The sequence below is a fragment of the Anticarsia gemmatalis genome, chromosome 30 (genome assembly GCF_050436995.1).
Source record: "Anticarsia gemmatalis isolate Benzon Research Colony breed Stoneville strain chromosome 30, ilAntGemm2 primary, whole genome shotgun sequence".
Classification (NCBI taxonomy): Eukaryota; Metazoa; Arthropoda; class Insecta; order Lepidoptera; family Erebidae; genus Anticarsia; species Anticarsia gemmatalis.
In genome coordinates, this window is record NC_134774.1 from 343,143 (window position 1) to 366,090 (window position 22,948).

The window sequence follows — 22,948 nt, forward strand, 5'->3', positions numbered from 1 at the left end:
GTGTGACGTCACTTTACACCCGCTCAGTCTGGCTCACACAGCCCGCTTGCGGTCGCGCGCTTGGTTCGTTGAAATTATACCTAAATACTTTTAAAAATGTCCAATCCAAATGTTAAGAAATCATGTGTTGTGCCTAGATGTACAAATACAGCTACGAATTCGCCGGAAAAGTTGTTTTTCGTAGTTCCAAGGGAAGTTAAAATGCGAACAAAATGGATAAAGACTATGAAGAGGTTAGTTCCATTTGGATATAAAAGTACAGTTTATTGTTGTGAAGACCATTTTGACGTAAGTATAGTGATCATATTTTATGCAGGTACATAAGTAATAATAATTAACTTCATCTTTAGTCGGACTTTTAATTCGATGCAGTAAACTGACAGTTTCAATGTTGCAAGACTTGCAAGTTATTGGTTAAACTGAACGAGGTTGAAAACTCAATAGTTCAATTAATGAGTCACACCAATGATTTTTGTTATGAGCATATTTAAAAACTAGGTACCTACTTCAAAGACAAAAAATCTGTTTTTATTTTTTTCGTATCTTCAAATATGACCGAGGTATTAAACGCACGGTTCCCAACTTAGGGGTTTTCCCCCCAGATTTAGGGGGTAAATGAGTGAGTTGGGATTTTTTAGGGGTTTTATATGTCTAGGTGTATTTTTAGGGGCTTTCTGAATATATAATATTCTGAATAAGATAGAACTATTTAATCCAATAATAGTCATTAAATTTATTTCTTTTACACATCGATTGTTATTTTGGTGTTTGTAACGTGTGTATTCATATGCATGTAGTAAAAAGTGATAATTTGAATATTACAAAGACATTTCAATTTTACATATATGATTAGATTTCTATAGTTATACCTATATTAATTTTATTGAATTGATTTTTAGGGGTTTTTTCAGCAAATTGAGGCAATTCTAGGGGGTTTTGACTTAGGTTTAGGGGTAAATATTTTTGAGAGTTGGTAACACTGATTAAACGTCAAAGTATGGCCTTCGCGCCAAACTCCGGCGAAGCGGCCGCACGGACGACTGACGTCATCTCGCGACACTGCTATTTCGTCAGTGTACTTGCCGATACCTACATAGGCTACATAGTTTCGCTTTAAATAATTTGTTTTGCTTATAGTAGACAAACAAAATGGTTAGAAAATATTGTATTGTTCCTATGTGTACTAACTCCAGCTTAAAAACACCCCAAAAATTGTTTTTTTCTGTACCATTAAATAAAAATCTTCGAAAAAAGTGGATAAAGGTTATGAAGAGAGCAGATCCTCTCACAGAAACGAGTCACGTCCATTGTTGTGAAGATCATTTCGACGTAAGTATTGTTTTCATTATATACCTATGTGATGAATTGACATTTCATTCAAATTTGCCTAAGTTATCTGTGGTTTTCAATGGCAGATGATTGTCAGATAATTTTGTGCAAACTGCAATTTATTGATATAAAACTTTTGATTTGTATAGATTCCCTTTCAGAAACGATATAATTCAGGAAGTGATATTAGTAAACTTTAATTGTCGTTTCTTTGTGTTTTCATCGTTTTGGTTGTAGTGTTATAAATTGATAATTGTTTTATTATTGTAAAGGCCTATTAAATAAATATATCTTATATTTTTTTTTGTTTCTTCATCACTTCCTGAATTATATCGTTTCTTCAATGGAATCTATACAAATCAAAAGTTTTATATCAATAAATTGCATAAAATTATCTGACAATCATCTGCCATTGAAAACCACAGATAACTTAGGCAAATTTGAAAATGAAATGTCATTTCATTACATATACATACAAAACTGTTTTATATTATTTTTTGCAAAAGACACCTAATCTAAAACTTAAAGCCCGGTTCTGATACTGTCAAGCGCAAATGTTAAATAGAAGTTTATTGCCTTTTGAACACTTCCTCAAGATCAAGATGCCATATCATGTTCATACCTACCTAGCAATGAACTTCTACTAAACAGTTGATACTATTTAATGAGCAGTTCAATGACCTCACAGGCGGCGGCGAGCCGAGCGCGGTGGTTGAGTTGGCGTTGGTTTTTTGTTTTGAATAAAGAACCCATGTTTATTAAATCTAATAATGACAAATGTTTTAAAATGTTAGTTTAATTAAAAGTTCTCATTACACGCCCAATCATATAAGACTACCTACAGAGTAGATTCATGCGTTCATATGATAGCCATCAACCTGACTAAAGTCAGAGGCAGGGGTGACAAACATTTTTTTTTTATATTATTTTAAAACTATGTTTTCCAAATTTACACTTGGTAGGTACGTAACACTCATTATTTGTAATGCCAGTTGTAAACTTTCAATTTTATTAACTACACATAAAAATTTTATTAGTAGTATACGAGTTCAACTTTCTTTACCTAGATCTAGTTGATTATTGTGTGCGTGGCGATCGAGATCGAGGATATCTTAGTGGAGGCTTATTTTACAAAAAACACAATGATAAACTTTTATATTATTTCATACATTTTTTTTATTACAGATTGAAAAGGATATGGAAAACTATGTCAAATACAAACTAGTCGGAGGAATGCTAAAGCTGAAAAAAAACGTAGTGCCGCACAAATTTTTGTGTCAAAAACAAGGAAGCGAACCAAAGGAACGGGGCGCAGTTCAGAAGCGTCGTAAAAAAAAAATGGTTAATGAAATACTTCATGATGATTTACCAACTACGTCTAACAATGATATTGAAGTAATTTATGTTGTTATAGTAGTGATGTTGCTTGTAGCAGTGATAGCCGAGTGGTATAAGTTGACACCTCCCACGCAAGTGGTCGCAGGTTCGAACCCGAGGCAACACACCAATGACTTTTCGAAGTTATGTGTGTATTAGAAATAATTGTCACATGCTCCAACGGTGAAGGAAAACATCGTGAGGAAACCTTGCATGCCTAAAATTTGTTTAATACATTTATTGAGGGCATGCAAAGTCCCCAACCCGCACTTGGCCAGCGTGGTGGACTCAAGGCCTAACCCCTCTCTCATTACGGGAGGAGACCCTTGCCCAGCAGTGGGACAGTAATGGGTTAAATTTATGTGTTGTTCAGTCCGCAATAACGCATCCGTCATACGTCCGCATAACGCAGTGCTTTAAAAACACATGTTTTATATAAATACCTACTTCCGAAACTAAAACGTCACTCAGTTTATTTGCAATAGAGTATAAAATTAACTTTTTGTCTATAATCCATACAAAAAAATCAATACCTACCAATCAATATCTATGTTAAAGGAAATGTTTGACACCACTGCTTGTTAAATACTTATAAAATAATCTAATCTGCCTTTAATGTTATAAGTAGTTTTAGAAGTTTATGTTGAACATTGAAAACTTGAAAACTGTTTGTGACCCCTGCCGCCGCCGCCATTAGAAACTCGACAAAAAACAAACGGTCAACTTGAATGAAATATCTACTTAGAACTATAAATGAGTTTAACTGCACGTTTGGCGCACTGGTTTAAGCGGTCACCTCGCCGCAACAACCGTAGCGCCGCGTGTGGCCGAATCCCACCTAGGGATGGTCGATATTAAGAAAACATCGATGTTGACATCGATGTTAACATCGATCCAAAAGTATCGATGTACGATAAACATCGAACCAAAAACATCGATATTTGTAAAACATCGATGTTTTTTTAAAAATAAAATGAAAGCGTCTATTATATTTATGAAAATGATGTTTTCTTATTGTAATAACAAAAGTTAAACAAAAATATTAACAATCCCAGTATCTTTTGTCGACTGCGACTGAGACTGACGCGATCATTGAATTGACGCAGACCTGACACTGACAGTATTTTTTTTTATCGGTCAAGAAATGTAATGAAGTAACTATTCATACGGCATCATCCGATTTTATTGACAATTAGTGTCAGTCATGTAATGTAGTGCATCCGAAATACGCTAGATGAAGCCAAATTTTTTCTTTTTATTATTTTTTTATGAATATAAAACATCGATGTTTTATAATCATAAAACATCGATGTGTCGATAATATTGAAGTCATAACATCGATGTTAAAACATCGATGTTAAAACATCGATGTTAAAACATCGATGTTTATTCAACATCGATATATATTGATCATCTCTACTCACGATGACGTCACTCCTGTCTGTCACTAGTCGTGCTTGCCTTCGTCGGTTATCGTAAATTGCAATTTTTCTCGACTTTCTACTTATTTTTTTGTAATAATTTAAAATGGAGTATCCATCAACATTAGGTGATCACAATTATACCCATAAAATTCCGATAAAAAGTCGTGTTGACTCATGTTTTGTGCCAATGTGTCCATCTACTTCAACAAAGTTTCCAAATAAATTGTTTTTGACTGGACCTTCTGACCCAAAACTGAGAAGAAAGTGGTTTCAAGCTGCAAAGAGGAATGACTATTATTCTCCAAAGACTGTTATTCGTTGCTGTGAAGACCACTTTGACGTAAGTTGGCGAATACTTGTTATTATTGCTGGTACTGTATCTAAGTATTTACAAAACTCAATAATATATTTTTAATTTGACAGTTGGAGAACGACGTCGCAAATTGGATGAAGTTTAAAATGCTTGGGGGGAAACTTTATCTGAAAAAGGATGTGCTACCTCATATTTTTGGATGCCAAAATAGAATGATACCACTGAAACCTAGATCAGTAATAATGAAAAGGGAAAACCGTGACATTGTTGAGAGCATTGAAAATACTGCAGGTATAATATTTATATATTCTTCCAGATTATTTTATTCTCACACTGAATATTCAAACTCACATTTTTTATAATTATATAAAAATAACGCTTTCTGATGAAGAATTACCTAGATATATTATTGTTTTGCATTTTTCAGATCCATCTTCGGAGTGTTCATTGATCACAGAAGCACATGATTCTCGAAATATAGAAATTTCCAAGGATAAAGGCGTACAGGTCGCTATATATCCTTATAAACTATCAAAATCAGTTCAAGTAGAAATGAAAATACCCCAAAAGACTGTAGCTTTCTCACCTATGAAAGTCAATATGCGATATAAAACATCACCCATTAAACTGAATATGTATAAAATTATTTATTCTAATGAATCTAGTGATAGTGACAGTATCAGGAGTTTATTTAAACCTGAGGATGAGACGGATAGCACTGCAGAATCTGTTTCAAGTGTATTTAAGATGAAACAAAGACAGTTACGTGGCATAACAATGGGACGGATTATGGCACAGCCTCGGTTATATGTAGGGATTCCACTTTCTTGCAATATTCTTGTAGAATTTCTACAAAAATGTTTAAAATGCAATCTTCTTCATATTTGCTTAGTGTTAAAATAGCTACGACTGAATGAATCATTTTCCATCTTAGCAGATTTTGATATACATGAAACTACAGCAAGCAGAATATTTTCAAGAATATGTTGGAAAATGGCTGAAGTATTATAAAAGTTCATTATAAAGCCATCACGAAAGTCAGTTCTTGCCAATTTATTATTCCTCCTACAAGAAATGCAACACTATAAAATATTTGATATCTTCAACACCAGACGGGGTGATAAACTTTGTCTCAGATGGATTTGGAGGCCGAACTTCTGATTTAAAAATCTTTGAAGAATCTGGATTTATGGATGTATTACCACCTGAAGCTTGTATCATGGCAGACAGAGGCTTCAAGCACATTGAAGATGTGTTGGCAAAAAAACACCGACCCGATTTTGATAAAACAAAAAAAATTATTATCAGCATGTTTAATAGTCATATTTTGATGTGCTGGTGTGACTCATTTCGATCTTTAATTTCTTCAGAGAAAAACATAAGGAAACCTTTGGCTATAAAATTGTATTAAATATTTTCTTTTTTGGCAGAGCAAATAAAACTTGATAAAGGCGATTAAAAATAAATCCAACAATAATGAAAGAATATATATTTTATTATACAATTTCACTATTAATAACACTACTGCTATTTGTAACATTTATAACAAATCTGTCTGTTGTATTATCAATTAGAACTTACGCAATTATATGTAGTAACGCGCCGGACTTTTTGCGCGTTGTGTGCGTTACTGCATATAATGGCATAAGTTCTATTTTCACAGACTAAAAAGTGCGTCAAGGATAGTCTGTCGTCTGCGTTGCACCTTACCGGATACAGTTGTCGATGGCTAATAAGAATTTTTCTTGTTTTAGATTGAGAACGATATGGAGAACTATACTAAATACAAGTTGGTAGGCGGGAGAATTAAATTAAAGCCGGGTACAGTTCCACACAAATTCAAATGTCAAGAGGCAGAGGATGAAGAACGTTGGAGACGCGCGGCGCCAAAACGTAATCGTATAGAATATTTTGAGAAACTATTAATTACTAGCTGACCCGCGAAACTTCGCTTGCGGCCGATAAGAGAGAATGGGTGAATTTTTTCCCCGTTTTTGTATCATTTTTTACTGGTACTCTGCTCCTTTTGGTCGTAGCGTGATGATATATAGCCTATGTCCTTTCGCGGGTATCAAAGTATCTCCATACCAAATTTCATGCAAATTGGTTCTGTAGTTTAGGCGTGATTGAGTAGCAGACAGACAGAGTTACTTTTGCATTTATAATATTAGTATGGATGTTATACTATTAAAATTTGCCCCAATAAGTCCACATAGAATGTTAGCGTGTCTCAGATAAGGACATTACTGCTGTTTAGTAAATATCGCTTTGTTTCCGAACTGGAACTTATTGATTGTCATATTGTCTTGTCAAAGTTGTCAATTTCATTCATGGTTCAGTCCCTACAGAAATATTCATAAAGTGAAATTAACGCTCTTTGCCATAATTTTTGTAAGAAGTTTTAATTTCCTAAACCCTAAGCTATATTCTAGATAAAATGGAAGGGTCACGCTTATCACCGGTACCACAACATGATCCGGAAGACACAATTGAATCGACGCCGTCGACTCCGGATATAGATGTGAAACCAAAATATTGTATTTGTTGCTTAGGCACAAATAATAGTTTTGTCAACGTAATAGGATGTGAACATGCAGAATTTTTGGATGTTTACCTTACACCCGAGGTAATAAAAAAGTTTAGTTACTATATAAATAAGTTATACCACTTTTGTTTTTAAATAAATTAAATAAATATTGTATAAAAATGCTGTTATTTTAGCTTTTAGATAGTTTATCCGACTAATAAATTGTAAGTATTTTCTTTTTTGCAAACTATTCATAGTTTAGTATAATATTTTATATGTTAAAAGTATGTAAATAGTAAATTGTAGCACTTATAATTTAGTTGTGATTTGGCTCTTATTAGTACTAAACACATATTTTTATAATATTGTTTTGGCCCTTATTGGAACAAAATTTATTCTATTCTCAACACATATTTTATACCTAATATCTTTTTTTTATTGGCAGAGTGGTATAATATAACTTTTTAAAATTTTTTGATAGGTACCTACCTAGTTTTTTTTACTTGGCCAGCTTGTTGGAATCAGTAGACTTAAGACATAGCCCCTCTGATATTTCAAAAATAGAATGGTTCCAAGAGTGGATGGGACATAAATGAATTTTTATTTAATTTAAAACTTTGTATATTTCAGCTAAGAAGTTCATTGGAGCTAATAGTATGTTACAATTGTCACAATTTACTCAAGAAAATAAATGCATTTAGGGACCAAGTACAAGAAAGTCTTAGTTTATTAACAAAGGTAAGATTTTATTAAGGCTTTTCACATTAATAACCATACAAATGGATTGCTAAACAACTTAAGTGGTGATGCTACATTGCAACAAACAATAGCCATAGCCAGTTGTGCTCACCGGTCAGTCAACAATCTGTGAGTTAAGCAAACAATCTATAGATAGGTGAGTGCATAGTGGTATTTAAACTGGGCATCTCTGTGCTTCGGAGGGCACGTTAAAAGTTGATCCCAGTTGTTGTCAATTATCATAGTTTAGCCACATCAAAGGCCTCAGGTTGACTTCAGGAACCTTGATCATTAACCATAAGACAAGAAGAAGTATACAATTATTGTTAGGTTCATGGGACATACTTGTGTGAAAAACTAAGACTACATCATTATAACCATTAACATACTCTTCTGATCTTACTAATTTTTATGATTACTTTTCAGGAAACATTCCCGGAGGAAATAGAGAAAAAAACAAGCCTTACAATCGCACACGCTGTCGAAATTAATATACAGCCTAAATCAGATGAAGATATACTATTATCAGAAGACTGTATTAAAAAAGAAGAAACGGAAACGGAAATAAATAAAAACATAAAAACTGCTCTAGATATAATCCATGGTAATGCTACAACACTAAATTATTTCAATTCGGACAGTATAAAGAACATGACTGAAGCCGTATTAAATATGACTAGTGCTAATTTTAACGCGGCAAGGCCTAAAATGCCGGAGCCTATAAAATTGAATACGTTGGCGGTAAAAACGGAACTTGACAGCTGTCAAAGTGACAGTGAAGAGACAGTGTTGCCAGATTTAAATAGTGAAAAAGATATGCCTGTAGAAGTAAAGAAGGAGATTGAAAATGATTCTGATACGGAAATGTTGGATAGTATTGAATTGGAAAAAAACGATGTTGATAGTATTTCTAATATGGGGGAGTCGTCGCAAAGTGAAAAGGCTGTTTCCGAAAAAACAGGTAATTTTTTACTTTCTGCTACGTTCTCGATTTTTTATGGATTGTAAGTACAATGTCGTGTGGTATAAGTAAGTACCTCTCACGCAAGTGGTTGCAGGTTCGAACCCGAAGCAACACTCCAATGACTTTTCCAAGTTATGTGTGTTTTAGAAATAATTATCACTTGTTCCTACGGCGAGGCTTGCGTGAGAGTTCCTTAAATCAGTACGTAAAGGTATGCAAAGTCCCCAACCCGCACTTGGCCAGCGTGGTGGACTCAAGGCCTAACCCCTTCCTGGTTTGGCAGGAGACCCTTGCCCAGCAGTGGTCCAGCAGCTTACCCAAAAGAGAATAAAAAGTATTTAGCCTGATATTTGATAGCTGATCATGGTACTTATTTCATCATCACTTAATGATACAAAAACAAGGAAAATTATGACCCATTCTCCCTTATGTGACGCAAGCGAAGTTGCACGATTCAGCTAGTAGATTATAAATGACTCTTTTTTTCCAGATCTTGCAACAAGACACAAGAAAGCTCAAGTTAAAAAAGTCGAATTGAACGAAAAGCAACTGGACAAGGAGAGACAATCTAAGATAATATCAGAAGAATATAAGAATTACCCTTATAAATGCGAACTGTGTATCATTGGATTCCAATTTAAATCTAACTTAGTTGATCATTGTAAAAGAAAACACGGTGAAGTGGTGAGTTTTTAAATTTATTTACATACTAGCTGACCCGCGCAGCTCCGATCACGCTTTCTTGTTTTTATTTAATACTGCGCATTTTCAAATTTATTCACCTTTTACACATTCACTGGACTTCCACAAATAATTTAAGACAGTTTAATTTAAGGTAGTTTTTCCTCACATGAATACGTCCCTTGGTAGTTTTTCCTCTCATGAAGACGTGATGAAGACGTCTCTTGGTAGTTTTTCCTCTCATGAAGACGTGATGAAGACGTCTCCTGGTAGTTTTTTCTCTCATGAAGACGTGATGAAGACGTCTCCTGGTAGTTTTTCCTCTCATGAAGACGTGATGAAGACGTCTCCTGGTAGTTTTTTCTCTCATGAAGACGTGATGAAGACGTATCCTGGTAGTTTTTCCTCACATGAAGACGTCTCTTGGTAGTTTTTCCTCTCATGAAGACGTGATGAAGACGTCTCCTGGTAGTTTTTCCTCACATGAAGACGTCTCTTGGTAGTTTTTCCTCTCATGAAGACGTGATGAAGACGTCTCTTGGTAGTTTTTCCTCTCATGAAGACGTGATGAAGACGTCTCCTGGTAGTTTTTTCTCTCATGAAGACGTGATGAAGACGTCTCCTGGTAGTTTTTCCTCACATGAAGACGTCTCTTGGTAGTTTTTCCTCTCATGAAGACGTGATGAAGACGTCTCCTGGTAGTTTTTCCTCACATGAAGACGTCTCTTGGTAGTTTTTCCTCTCATGAAGACGTGATGAAGACGTATCCTGGTAGTTTTTCCTCTCATGAAGACGTCTCTTGGTAGTTTTTCCTCTCATGAAGACGTGATGAAGACGTCTCTTGGTAGTTTTTCCTCTCATGAAGACGTGATGAAGACGTCTCTTGGTAGTTTTTCCTCACATGAAGACGTCTCTTGGTAGTTTTTCCTCACATGAAGACGTCTCTTGGTAGTTTTTCCTCTCATGAAGACGTGATGAAGACGTCTCCTGGTAGTTTTTCCTCTCATGAAGACGTCTCTTGGTAGTTTTTCCTCTCATGAAGACGTGATGAAGACGTCTCCTGGTAGTTTTTCCTCTCATGAAGACGTGATGAAGACGTCTCCTGGTAGTTTTTCCTCACATGAAGACGTCTCTTGGTAGTTTTTCCTCACATGAAGACGTCTCTTGGTAGTTTTTCCTCTCATGAAGACGTGATGAAGACGTCTCCTGGTAGTTTTTCCTCTCATGAAGACGTGATGAAGACGTCTCCTGGTAGTTTTTCCTCACATGAAGACGTCTCTTGGTAGTTTTTCCTCACATGAAGACGTCTCTTGGTAGTTTTTCCTCTCATGAAGACGTGATGAAGACGTCTCCTGGTAGTTTTTCCTCTCATGAAGACGTGATGAAGACGTCTCCTGGTAGTTTTTCCTCACATGAAGACGTCTCTTGGTAGTTTTTCCTCTCATGAAGACGTCTCTTGGTAGTTTTTCCTCTCATGAAGACGTGATAAAGACGTCTCTTGGATCGCTTGTGGATCGCACAAACAAATTGTTCCGTGTGGAAATCGAACTCACGATCTCCGGACGCAATTTTACCGTAACGACCTAAACCACTCTCTGCTTAATAATAAATTATTTTTTGTTGCAGAAAGGAGGTTTCAAGAAGTGCCCTATTTGTTTTCAAACTGTACGTTTGGCTGATTATGATGTACATAATTTAAGACATTTTACTAGGTAAGTTATATGCGGGTCCGGCAACACACCAATGACTTTTCGAAGTTATGTGTGTATTAGAAATAATAACACAAATTATAATAATAATAATTATGTGATAATAATTATCACATGCTCCAACGGTGAAGGAAAACATCGTGAGGAAACCTTGCATGCCTAAAATTTGTTTAATACATTTATTAAGGGCATGCAAAGTCCCCAACCAGCACTTGGTCAGCGTGGTGGACTCAAGACCTAACCCCTCCCCTTTTACGTGAGGAGACCTTTGCCTAGCATTGGGATAGTAATGGGTTAAATTTAGTTAAATAAATAAATATTATAGGACAACTCACACTGACTGTGTGTGAGTTGTCCTATAATATTTATTTATTATATTTGATTCCAAACTAAGCAGAGCTTGTATTGTAACCAAATAACTTATAAACATACTTATATACTTCTAAATACATACTTAATACTTATATAGATATATTAACAACCAGGCTCAGAACAGATACTCGTGCTCATCACACAAAGATTTGTCCCGGTGTTCGACCACACGTGGCGCTACGGTTATTGCGGCGAGGTGACCGCTTAAACCACTGCGCCAAACGTGCAGTTATTTATTTATTTATTTATTTGTCCTCAGATTTGATTGTATGCGATGCAATGAACGTTTCGTAACCCACGTCGAAGCTAGCCAACATTTTATAGAAACTCATATTCAGAAAAATACCAAACGCTCAAGAAATATATCGAAACAAAAAGGGAAGAAAAGAAGGAAATAATGCAATAAGAAGAAGAAATCCAAGAGAAGAATAAGTTGCGCGGGTCAGCTAGTAATGTATACTAGCATTTGTGAATTAAGACAGAATTTTACAAACGTTCATCTTCTATTTTATTCCCTTTGGGATAGGAATTGATCAAAATCCTTTCATAGCGGATGCTTAAGTTATAACAGTTCCACCATTCAGTGATTTGGGCTGTGCAGTGATAGATCACAATGTCAGTCACCTTTGAGTTATATATATTTATCCTCTAATTCATAAAAATATATGAAGTTATGAAAGGCTTATAAAGTGTTTTGTTTCTTTCACTCCTTGAATGAAGAAGAGAAAACATATTGTAGTAGATTTTAAGTTAGAAAATCTACTAACTATGTCTGTTCATGAGATACAGTCTGGTGACAGTCAGAAAAGGCTCTCTCGTTACACCCTTTCTTCTTCTTCTTTCTTCTTAAAAAAGACAACTCCCGCACTAAGAATTGCTCTTGTATCGCGGGGACTTTTACAAACATACGAACAACGGACACAGCACAACCAGACCCGAAACAATTATTTGTGGATCGCACAAATAATTGTCCCGTGTGGGAATCGAACCCGTATCGGCGTGGCGACCTAAACCACTGCGCCACGGAGGCAGTTCATTGGGTATGGAACCCTAAAATGGCCTTTCTAATCATGACAAGCGCAAACAAAAAGGTTCAATTAACAACTAAGATACAATATTGCTTCCTATCCTATAACGAACACATAATCTATACTTATATCTATACTAATATTATAAAGCTGAAGAGTTTGTTTGTTTGTTTGAACGCGCTAATCTCAGGAACCACTGGTCCGATTTGAAAAATTATTTCAGTGTTAGATAGCCCATTTATCGAGGAAGGCTATAAGCTATACAAGATCACGCTACGGTCATTAGGAGCAAATTTTGACCCATTCTCTTAGGTGACGCAAGCGAAGATGCGCGAGTCAGCTAATATCTATATATCGTTCGATGTAGATAACAATATATTATGTTTACAACCCGCTTGTATTAATATAATGAGGTACATAGATTAAGTTTGAAGTTACGACTGTTGTTTAGTACCTACTAGAGGCTGTGATTTCGTCCGCGTGGACACCCTTCCTGTGTAAATCTCGATTCGTCGGGAACTCCGGGATAAATAGCCTGTGTGTTATTCTGGGTCTTCAGCTACCTGCATTCCAAATTTCATGGTAATCGATTCAGTAGTATTTGCGTGAAAGAGTAACAAACATACATATGTATGTACCTATTAGGATTAGGAATACCTAGTAGGATTAGGAAATGGCGGGAGCAAGCAAGTTTGTAGGGACTGTAGCAAGAGACGTTCTTAGATCTAAGTATTTAGTACCATATCTTTAAAGATTAAATGTCTTTGGTGAATCAAGAGAATTTTAATTGTTCCGTCCTATGATTACGATGTAACGACATAGTGCTTGGAAGGTTCATATCTGACGGAAGCCCAGAAGACCCACAGATCGTTTACCGACCGGTGAGCGCAACTGGCTACGGGCGCTCTCTCTCGCTTCCCACTGTCAGTATCAAGGTAGGTACTAGGTTTACTCATTCATCCTTATGGAAAAGCGTTGCTAAGATACCCAAGCAGTTGTCTGCAAAAAGACCTTCAAATAACGTGTACATTCGCCACGTTGTCAGACTATCTGTCCGGCTGCCCCAGCGAGAACAAAAATGACTCTCTCTTCGCGATCTAGATTTTTTTATACTTGTAGTACTTAGATGGATTATTTTATAAGTGGTAGAGGCAGACTGCTGCTTTTACCAGTGCATGTGTACTTGCAGTTTCCTATAACAAAAGCCGGCTTTACTGGAAATAAAATATGGTCGCTATATATTTTAATCTATTATTGTGTATGTAATGGTAATGTGGCGTGCACTATGTCTTTTCAAAACTAGATCTGGTGGCTCACTGAATAGTTTAGAAGCATGGCGTCAGAAAAAGCGGCCGTCGACCGTCGAAAATGCGCACTCAGGTAATGCCTACTTATTAGTTTTAGTTTTGAAAGGTACAACATGACGTGTCTGTCCAGGCCCAGGGGGAACCATTTACCGAGTGCCTGGAGTCGGGATGCTATGAATAATAGTGATTTTCCAGATTATAAACTGTCTGTGTGTCAAACTTTATTCAAATCCGTTGAGCAATTACGTGGGAATAACAAACATCCATATGATATTTTTTTTTTAAGTTTTCTAAATCTTTCGGATGCCGCTGACATAAGATGAACCTATCTACGGAATCTAGTTGGTTGAAGTCGTAGTAAGTACCGTAACCAATTTTTCCCGGCTCAGATGAAATACCAAGAAACCCCAGGTAATCAAATGAAAACAGCGGTATTTTTTTTACGTTATTGCCCAAGTTGGAGCCGGTCAGAGGAACTATGCTCATACAGCCTTATATCTTCGTAAACAAGCAGCGCTGAAAGACCTTCATCCAGTCATACCACAGATAATTCATAACCTATTAAACATTCATTCACTACCTAAACGTACTTCTGCGTTTTTAATCATTGTTATTGTTTTATGACACTCGTTATCGTCTATCATAATCTCGTGAACTTCAGTACTGCCCTTGACTCCGCAGACAGCTGGCGTGAGGCTGTAGGACATTATTTATTCTAAATATGGCCGAATTTAAGCCTACCGGTGAGTTTTTATGATGTTTTTGTTGAAAAATAACTACGATTGCCATATGAGGTTATATTTTGGTTTTCAATGCTAGTGTTTTTGCCTTTCTGAAACTGTTATTTCGTTTCCGTTACTGAATATATATAAAATGTAAAGTGTATTAGATGTTAGAAGCAGTTTTCACGACAAATCCATTAAAAAATATTTACGAAAGTTTGACATGACATTGATTTGATTGACATTAATTTTAGGGTTGCCAATTCAATGACTTCTAATCAGAAACTACTTTGAAGTCAGAGTAAAAAGTCATCAAAAAATTTATGATCACTATTAATATTATGTCCTAAAAAGTATTAAAGAAATTAAAAAAAGAATATGTCTATAATTATTGCTTAAATATAATCAGTTACAATGTTACATTATTAAAGAAAATAGCAAACGATTTATCAACGCACTTTATCTGTTTTGCTAAACCACATAATTATAATAAGAGTTAGATAATAGTCGGATGTTATTGAAATAATAAACCTTTTAATTGAATAGACACTTTAATTCAATAAAGACATAAGCGACCTGTTGTGGCGAACATTTTCAGTCATTCTTCTCCGAGAGTGCTATTTTCTTTTCATATTGTTTTTAAATAGAGCTCCTTTTATTTTAACCTGTATAACATATAATAGAACAAGTGATAATTATTTCTAATACATACATATCTTGGAAAAGTCATTGGTGTGTTGCCTCGGGTTCGAATCTGCAACCACTTCCGTGGGAGGTGCCAACTTAAATCACTCGGCTATCACTGCTATCATCATTATTGGCCTGTGTCTTTCTACTGCAAACAATTTAGACATAGAATTATGACAGGCATATATATCAGTATAGATCTGCAAATTAATTCAAAAGTCATTAAAATAAGAGGTACAAAAGTTTCGTGCGTGGTTTCATCACAACCTATTGTCCTCAGAGCATCAGCATGTTCGCTACAACCCGCTCAAGGATGAATGGGTGCTGGTCTCCCCGCACCGCTGTCAGAGACCCTGGAGCGGTCAGACGGAAGCTGACCAGGATGAACAGGCGCCAGATCCTATGAACCCGCTTTTGCCTAACGCTGTGAGGTCTAATGGACAAGTAAGTGTACTACTACTATTCACATGCGGATCTAGAAAAAATGAGAAGTAGGTTCTGACTTTTACACGGCTGCAATTAAACAAATAGATTCTATATTGCATCACTTTTGCTCGGCTAAAGATTCAGCTCAAAGCTTTTTTTTTAATCATACAATACTGTGTAAACACTTTTTGTTTTACTCCCGCACTAAGAATTGCTTTTGCGTCGCGGGGACTTTTACGAATATAAAGAATTAAATTTCGAATCTGATTGTACTTTGTGTCCGTTACACAAAGTACAATCAGATTCGAAACGAATTATTACTAAATCACAAATAATTTATCCGTGTGGTAATCCCACGACCTCTCTTCGCACTGGTATAAGTGGTGACTTTTAACCACTGCGCCACGGATGCCGCCATGCCGCCAAACTTACCCTACTTAAATAGCCAACTGTGCAAGAGTTTATTTACAGTGTCGTGTGAATGAAAAATAGGTACATAGGTCCTATGTCTTTCAGAGTCTTTCTGTTCCGTGCATTCACCCACAGCCCGGTGGGAAGGTGACTGGAGCAACCAATGAAAAACCAGGAGCAGGACTTTGTCTTTCACGCACGGAAGTCTGCACCTTCAACTTTACCGCTCTGGGAAATTACTGAGAATTTTGAGAATGAGATAAATTTCTTTCTGGCTTGATCCCGTAGTCTTTTAGATCACGTTTCCTATTCAACGATAGTGTTTCTTTTGTGCTGGATAACTACATACAGTGACATCTAATCGAACGAGCGCACAACCACCACGCGCAGTGTGACTGACGTCACAAGCCTTGAATCGCGCTATCAAAGTTTGCACAGCAATTTGCTATATATACAAGTTGCCGACTACACCAGTCGGACAGCCTAGGCCCACCAGGCATGATCACCTCGCCTGGTCGGAGGATCCTCCCTTTGTGTTGGAGGAACATGACACTTCGTTCCTCCACGGTGCCATAGCGGAAGTTACTCTTTCTTTGATATAATTTACTTATACTAAGACTATTTTTACAGAAAAACCCAAACTACAAATCGACGTACGTATTTCCCAACGACTTCCCAGCGCTACTGGAGCGAGTCCCGGAGCCTCCAGCCTCTGAAAACTCACTGTTCAGGTCTGCAGCAGCCAAAGGACATTGCAGGTACATAATAATTATATTGTCCTAGCCGGTGTCCGGCTACAGCGGTCAGTCGCATTGAAAATAACTGCACGTTTGACGTTTGGTTTAAGTGGTCACCTCGCCGCAATAACCGTAGCGCCTCGTGTTCGAATCCCACCCGGGACAAATCTTTGTGTGATGAGGACGAATATTTGTTTTGAGTCTGGTTGTTAATTTATCTACGAGTATGTATTTAGAAGTATATAAGTATGTATTTAGAAGTTTATCAGTTATTTGGTTACAGTACAAGCACTGCTTAGTTTGGAATCAGATGACCGTGTGTGAGTTGTCCAAAAAAATGACTATCGATGCTGAACTTTGGTTACAGTGTCCAAGTGTGTGTACAATAAACAGGTACCTACACTCTCTATTACATCACACTCATAGTGCGGTGTGACGGTACACACGACCAGTGAGAGGTCAGGTGCAGGACCATAGGCGACACGTGCTCTCCGAGGCACGGAGGTCTACGACCTCAACTTCCTAAGTCCTGTCAATTAAAAAAAAACCTTAACAGTAAATCTCGTTTCAATTTCTTAACATACAATCTCAGAAAATACTTTTTGGCCCGACCCAGGAAGAATTAGGAGGCAATATTAGTTTTTTTTATTTGTAAAGGGTTTTTGTACTCAAGTACATGCCACCCTATTATACCTTATACATAACAACACAATAATCTATACTAATCTATACTAATATTATAAAGCTGAAGAGTTTGTTTGTTTGAACGCGCTAATCTCAGTAACTACTGGTCCGATTTGAAAAATTCTTTCAGTATTAGATAGCCCATTTATCAAGGAAGGCATTCTCTCTTATGTGACGCAAGCGAAGTTGCGCGAGTCAGCTAGTAACATAATACACACAAGTAACAAAACATAATACAACAAACAAAATAAAATATTCCTAAATATAAAGAAGGTACTTTACCACCAATTTTTTTTAAAGCTATAATTGTTTTTTTTCCAGGGTGATGTGTTTCCATCCAGATTCAACCATGACCATTCCTCTCATGACTGTCGACGAGATCTTAGCAGTTATTGAACAGTGAGTGACATTATATTTATTCTTTTTGTGTGTGTGTGTGTGTGTTTTTTTAAGTGATACCCGAGTGGTATAAATTGGTACCTCCCACGCAAGCGGTCGATAGTTCAAACCCGAGGCAACACACCAATGACTTTTCCAAGTAATGTGTGTTAGAAATAATGATCACTTGTTATAACGGTGAAGGAAAACATCGTGATGTAACCTTGTATTTCTGAGAGTTGTTTAGAACAGTTCTTGAAGGTATGCAAAGTCCCCAACCCGCAGTTAGTCAGCGTGGTGGACTCAAGGCCTAACCCCTCCCTAATTACGGGAGGAGACCCTTGCTCAGCAGTTGGATATTATTATTATATAAGTATATAAATGTGGTTTATCAGTTATTTGGTTACAGTACAAGCTCTGCTTAGTTTGTAATCAGATGACCGTGTGTGAGTTATCTTTAACTATACAATTATATAGACATACCTAATAATCACTTGTTCCAACGGTGAAGGATAATATCGCAATGAGACCTTGCATTAATTTGCACTAAGTTCTTGAGAGCATGCTAAATCGTCCCGCACTATTCTAACGTGATGGACTCAAGGCCTAGCTTCAATTTTATTCCAGCTCTTGCCCAGCAGTGGGACATTGATTGAATAAAATGAGTTTCTGGCCTTAGTTTAAATCTTTACAAGCGTTTTATTTCGGGAAAAGAATGTTGGCCAGCAGTGGGGAAATTTTCTTTTGAAAAATATGTCTTTCTATTCGTGGTTCAAATCTAACTAGTCTATATTTTTTCTAGATGGGTGAATCAGATAGTTGAATTAGGCAGAAGGTACACCTGGGTGCAGATCTTCGAGAACAAGGGGGCCGTGATGGGGTGCTCCAACCCTCACCCACACTGTCAGATATGGGCGTCCAGCTTTCTACCTAACGAGCCGAGAGTTAAAGAGAGGTAATACATACATTTATGCATACATACATACATACACACATTCATGCATATAGATTTACCAACTCTCGATTGTAAAAGTCCGAACAATACTTTTATTTTGAACTTTTACCCCTATTCACTTGATGATGTCGAGATGTCGTCGGAGCCCCGCTTCGCGGGGCTCGTCGTTCTGGGTGGTTTAAACAAAAATAACCTAACCTACCCATGTCGGTTTGCCCAAAATTCCTTCTTTATAACACGTTATGATATGACTTTATCAACTTTTACCGTGTGATTATGTAAATCCTAAGATCTATCAAGTGGTAAAAGTTCGAAATAAAAGAATTGTTCGGACTTTTACCATTAAGAGTTGGTAAATCTTAGGTTTTACCGGAAAATCTTAGGATTTACAACAGTTCGGGCTTTTACAGTAACATATTGGTACATTTCATGTCAGCAGCTTTTTATGTCAAGAGATTTGTCACTAAACACATTTTGATTGTTTTAGGACTCAAAAAGAATACTATCTTCAACACAAGAGACCTATGCTTGCTGACTACTTGAAACAAGAAATGGAGAAAAAGGTACATTTACTGACACCTACTATTAAGTTTAAAAGCGACTGTCACCCAAGAGTCTCGGGTTCAAATCTTGGGTCGGGCCAAAAAGCATTTTTGAGCTATTAACCGACTTTTAAAAAAGAAGGTGGTTCTCAATTCGACAGTATTTATTTTATCGGTTTGTTACCTCATAACTTTTTACTGGGTGGACCGATTTTTTCTGTTAAGCTTCTCTCACAGTTCCCATTTAAGTAAATATAGAATGCATTTTTTTTTTCTTATTTCACCCCTTTTAACCTCTATGTTATAACCTTTCGCTTAGGAACCTTCGCAAAAGGAAGGAAAGCCTCCGAGGCGCAGTGGTTTAGGTCACTGCGTCGGTAGGTCGAGGGTTCGATTCCCACACGGAGCAATTATTTTTGCGATCCACAAATAATTGTTTCGGGTCTGGTTGTACTTTGTGTCCGTTGTTTGTATGTTTGTAAAAGTCCCCGCGACACAAGAGCAATTCTTAGTGCGGGAGTTGTCTAACAAAAGATACGATAAAGATAGTGCCTACCACAGTAAGTTAGTTACCCCCCTTTCTGTTACAGGAGCGCATAGTAGTCCAAAACGCCGAATGGGTTGCCTTAGTCCCGTACTGGGCTGTGTGGCCTTACGAGACCATTCTGCTACCCATCAATGGCCGCCCGCAGCGTCTGCCAGACCTGACTGATGAGCAGAAGAGGTGCTTGGCCGAGATCATGAAGGAGCTGACCACACGATACGATAATCTGTTTAAGTGCAGCTTTCCTTATAGTATGGGGTGGCATGGTACGTATCCATAGTAATCTATACTTAATATTATAAAGCTGAATAGTTTGTTTGTTTGTTTGTTTGTTTGTTTGTTTGTTTGAACGCGCTAATCTCAGGAACTACTGGTCCGATTTGAAAAATTCTTTCAGTGTTAGATAGCCCATTTATCGAGGAAGGCTATAGGCTATATAACATCACGCTACGGTCATTAGGAGCCGAGTAGCAACGAAAAATGTTACAAAAACGGGGAAAATTCTGACTCATTCTCTTAGGTGACGCAAGCGAAGTTGCGCGGGTCAGCTAGTCTAAATATATAGAAGGTGTGGCGTGAATAATGGATAATATTTTACCAGCGGATGGGCATAAGTATCATAGTTTTTGAAATTTCGGCCAGTACGAGCGTAAATCGCTTTCTTAAAAAACACACAAAATGGCCGAAATTTCAGTTGGGTGGTTGCCCATCAGCTGGTACAAGATTATTACGCCACACCCTGTATAACTCAAAGGTGACTGACTGACATAGTGATCTATCAACGCACAGCACAAACCACTGGACGGATCGGCCTGAAACTTGGCGTGCAGGTAGAAGTTCGAATCCGAGGCAACACACCAATGACTTTTCCAAGTTATGTGTGTATTAGAAATAATTATCACTAACTCCAACGGTGAAGGAGAACATCGTGAGGAAACCTTGCATGCCTAAAAATTTGTTTAATACATTTGTTGAGGGCATGCAAAGTCCCCAACCTGCACTTGGCCAGCGTGGCGGACTCAGGGCCTAACCCCTCTCTCATTACGGGAGATCCTTGCCCAGCAGTGGGACAGTAATAGGCTAAATTTATTTAAAATTTATTTTTTATAATTTCCAGGAGCCCCCACGGGTCCTTCAAAGACAACAGGCGACTCCCCCCACTGGCTGCTGCACGGCATCTACCTGCCCCCCCTCCTCCGATCAGCCACCGTCAAGAAGTTCATGGTGGGCTACGAAATGTTAGCTCAGTCGCAAAGAGATTTGACGCCGGAACAAGCCGCACAGAAGCTGAGAGAATGCGATGCTGTACATTATAAATGTAAAAAGTAGTTTGCGGGCTTGTTGGCCAACTTGTTAGACGATATTTTTGTTGTGGTATACACCAGGGGGGCTATCACGTATCTCAGTTGACAGCCATTTGAAAACCACTACGCTGTCCATTGTTTTCTCCCTTATATTATAGTGATTAATACGTTACGTCAAAGCAGCAATGTACTGAATAGTGACCATAGATTTGACGTATACTAGCTGTCAACTGAGATACGTGATAAGCCCGCTGGCCTTATTATAATCATCTCCGTAAAACGGAATAACAAAAAAAAATAAAAATAAAATTATAATCATAATCATCTGCCGAGAATTAGGAATGTCAAGAACGGCTCCAATGGCTTATTGTTTTTGTAAAATTGTATTTAATTGAAAGGTTTTTATGGAGAGTAGAAAAAGCGCGGGTCAGCTAGAAAATAAAGAAAATACATAAATAGTACCTACAGTCAACTTGGGTAACTTTGAATCATTTGGGTAACATTGAACGTGGGAATTTGAACTGATTTCGATTATTTTTTCATATGAAACCAACACAATTGATAAAGGTTTATTTTAGTTTCGCAAACTTTTATCAATTGTGTTGGTTTCATATGAAAAAATAATCGAAATAAGTTCAAATTCCAACGTTCAATGTTACCCAAATGATTCAAAGTTACCCAGGTTGACTGTAGGTCTGCAATTTATTATATATATCAGGATGTCTCTATCTATGGCTCTGGCCAAATATAGAATACAGACATTCGGGCATGTGATCCTTATCCGCGAGTCACTGCAGCCTTCACTAACTCCTTCTCCACAGCACTGCAGTGTCCCATAGTCCCCCGCCCACCTATATCATATAGTTCGGGGTAAAAGTCTTTTCGCATTATAGTATGTATGAACTTGTAATAAAATCTTTTCTCTACACAAAAAATATCGATATTTGGGTACCTCACGAGCTCACTGAAAGAAACCTAATGAACCGTGTACTCATTTGTGATTCTTGAAGCCAAAGAGATTATATTACAAGTTCATACATACTATAATGCGAAAATACTTTTTTCCCGACCAAATATATCCCAGGTTTCTATGACTTCACTATGTCGTATTTCTATACTAAGATGCGGTTTTGTCATTTCATAAAGAGTAGCTGATTTGATTGGTCAATACCCATTTTTTCTGATCATAATTGTTTCATAGAGTCAATTAAATTGTTTTTAACACAAAGGTTAAATATTGCTTTTAGTTTATATTTTTACTTTTACTTTGAACAATAAAAATAATAGTTTACATAACATCAATAGCAATTTTTATTTGTTATTTTTTATATTCTTTTTTAGTAAGTACATTACTAATAGATTAGTCATAATTATTCCATTTTTTAGCTTATGTTGATTTGAAAAATAAATGTAATTTTTATTTTTTTGTTTTATATTTAATTCGTAACATGGTGATGGAAAGGATTGTAATGCCATCTAGCGGCCGCTATAAATACTATGAAGATATATTTGTTTAGCCACGCTTAAATTTTCGGCAGAAAAGCTCACAAAATGAGACTAAATGAGGCAGAATTCATATTATTATAATCAATATAATGATAAGCAAATTTATTGTAGGTATAGCATATTATAAAAATCAGTCGTAATTCTTATTTATAAGAAAGTAGCAATCCTAAGTTATAAATAAGCATTTGTATAAAATCATGTGATTTGTGTTATTTGCGTGATGAAACGCTCTTTAGATGAGAATAATAATCATGAATAATTAACCGACATTGTTATAACAAGG

At 36.7% G+C, this 22,948-nt stretch overlaps 2 protein-coding genes across 6 annotated transcripts; both read left to right on the forward strand.

Annotated features, from left to right (window-relative positions):
• The first annotated feature begins 14 nt into the window (after positions 1-14).
• LOC142985657 (uncharacterized) lies at positions 15-12,117 on the forward strand. Of its 5 annotated transcripts, none has more exons than XM_076133958.1 (10): positions 3,999-4,470; positions 4,554-4,734; positions 4,871-5,253; positions 6,198-6,336; positions 6,876-7,069; positions 7,601-7,708; positions 8,135-8,669; positions 9,163-9,356; positions 10,980-11,065; positions 11,694-12,117. In XM_076133958.1, exons 1-10 carry the CDS (start codon positions 4,234-4,236, stop codon positions 11,830-11,832), a joined length of 2,196 nt encoding a protein of 731 aa, XP_075990073.1. In that variant the 5' UTR covers positions 3,999-4,233; the 3' UTR covers positions 11,833-12,117. The 5 variants fall into 5 exon arrangements, with proteins under 5 accessions (XP_075990076.1, XP_075990075.1, XP_075990077.1 ...); XM_076133959.1 differs by having other exon boundaries at positions 4,033-4,470; positions 4,871-4,950; XM_076133960.1 differs by lacking the exons at positions 3,999-4,470; positions 4,554-4,734; positions 4,871-5,253 and adding exons at positions 660-1,329; positions 2,515-2,670.
• A 2,239-nt stretch (positions 12,118-14,356) lies between these two features.
• On the forward strand, positions 14,357-21,680 carry Galt (Galactose-1-phosphate uridylyltransferase). Its single transcript, XM_076133967.1, has 8 exons — positions 14,357-14,512; positions 15,459-15,622; positions 16,646-16,773; positions 17,758-17,835; positions 18,617-18,769; positions 19,257-19,332; positions 19,902-20,121; positions 20,973-21,680. The coding sequence occupies exons 1-8, from the start codon at positions 14,491-14,493 to the stop codon at positions 21,182-21,184; spliced, it is 1,053 nt and encodes a 350-aa protein (XP_075990082.1). The 5' UTR covers positions 14,357-14,490; the 3' UTR covers positions 21,185-21,680.
• Positions 21,681-22,948: the final 1,268 nt, after the last annotated feature.

What these genes read in the sequence shown, in the direction of transcription:
- LOC142985657 (XM_076133958.1), top strand. Translation starts at nt 4,234, where the DNA reads ATGGAGTATCCATCAACATTAGGTGATCACAATTATACCCATAAAATT. An exon ending in GAGCATTGAAAATACTGCAG is followed by an intron (nt 4,735 to 4,870) that starts GTATAATATTTA and finishes TGCATTTTTCAG; the next exon opens with ATCCATCTTCGGAGTGTTCA. An exon ending in GGCTGTTTCCGAAAAAACAG is followed by an intron (nt 8,670 to 9,162) that starts GTAATTTTTTAC and finishes CTTTTTTTCCAG; the next exon opens with ATCTTGCAACAAGACACAAG.
- Galt (XM_076133967.1), top strand. Translation starts at nt 14,491, where the DNA reads ATGGCCGAATTTAAGCCTACCG. An exon ending in GGCCGAATTTAAGCCTACCG is followed by an intron (nt 14,513 to 15,458) that starts GTGAGTTTTTAT and finishes TATTGTCCTCAG; the next exon opens with AGCATCAGCATGTTCGCTAC. An exon ending in GAGCCGAGAGTTAAAGAGAG is followed by an intron (nt 18,770 to 19,256) that starts GTAATACATACA and finishes TGATTGTTTTAG; the next exon opens with GACTCAAAAAGAATACTATC.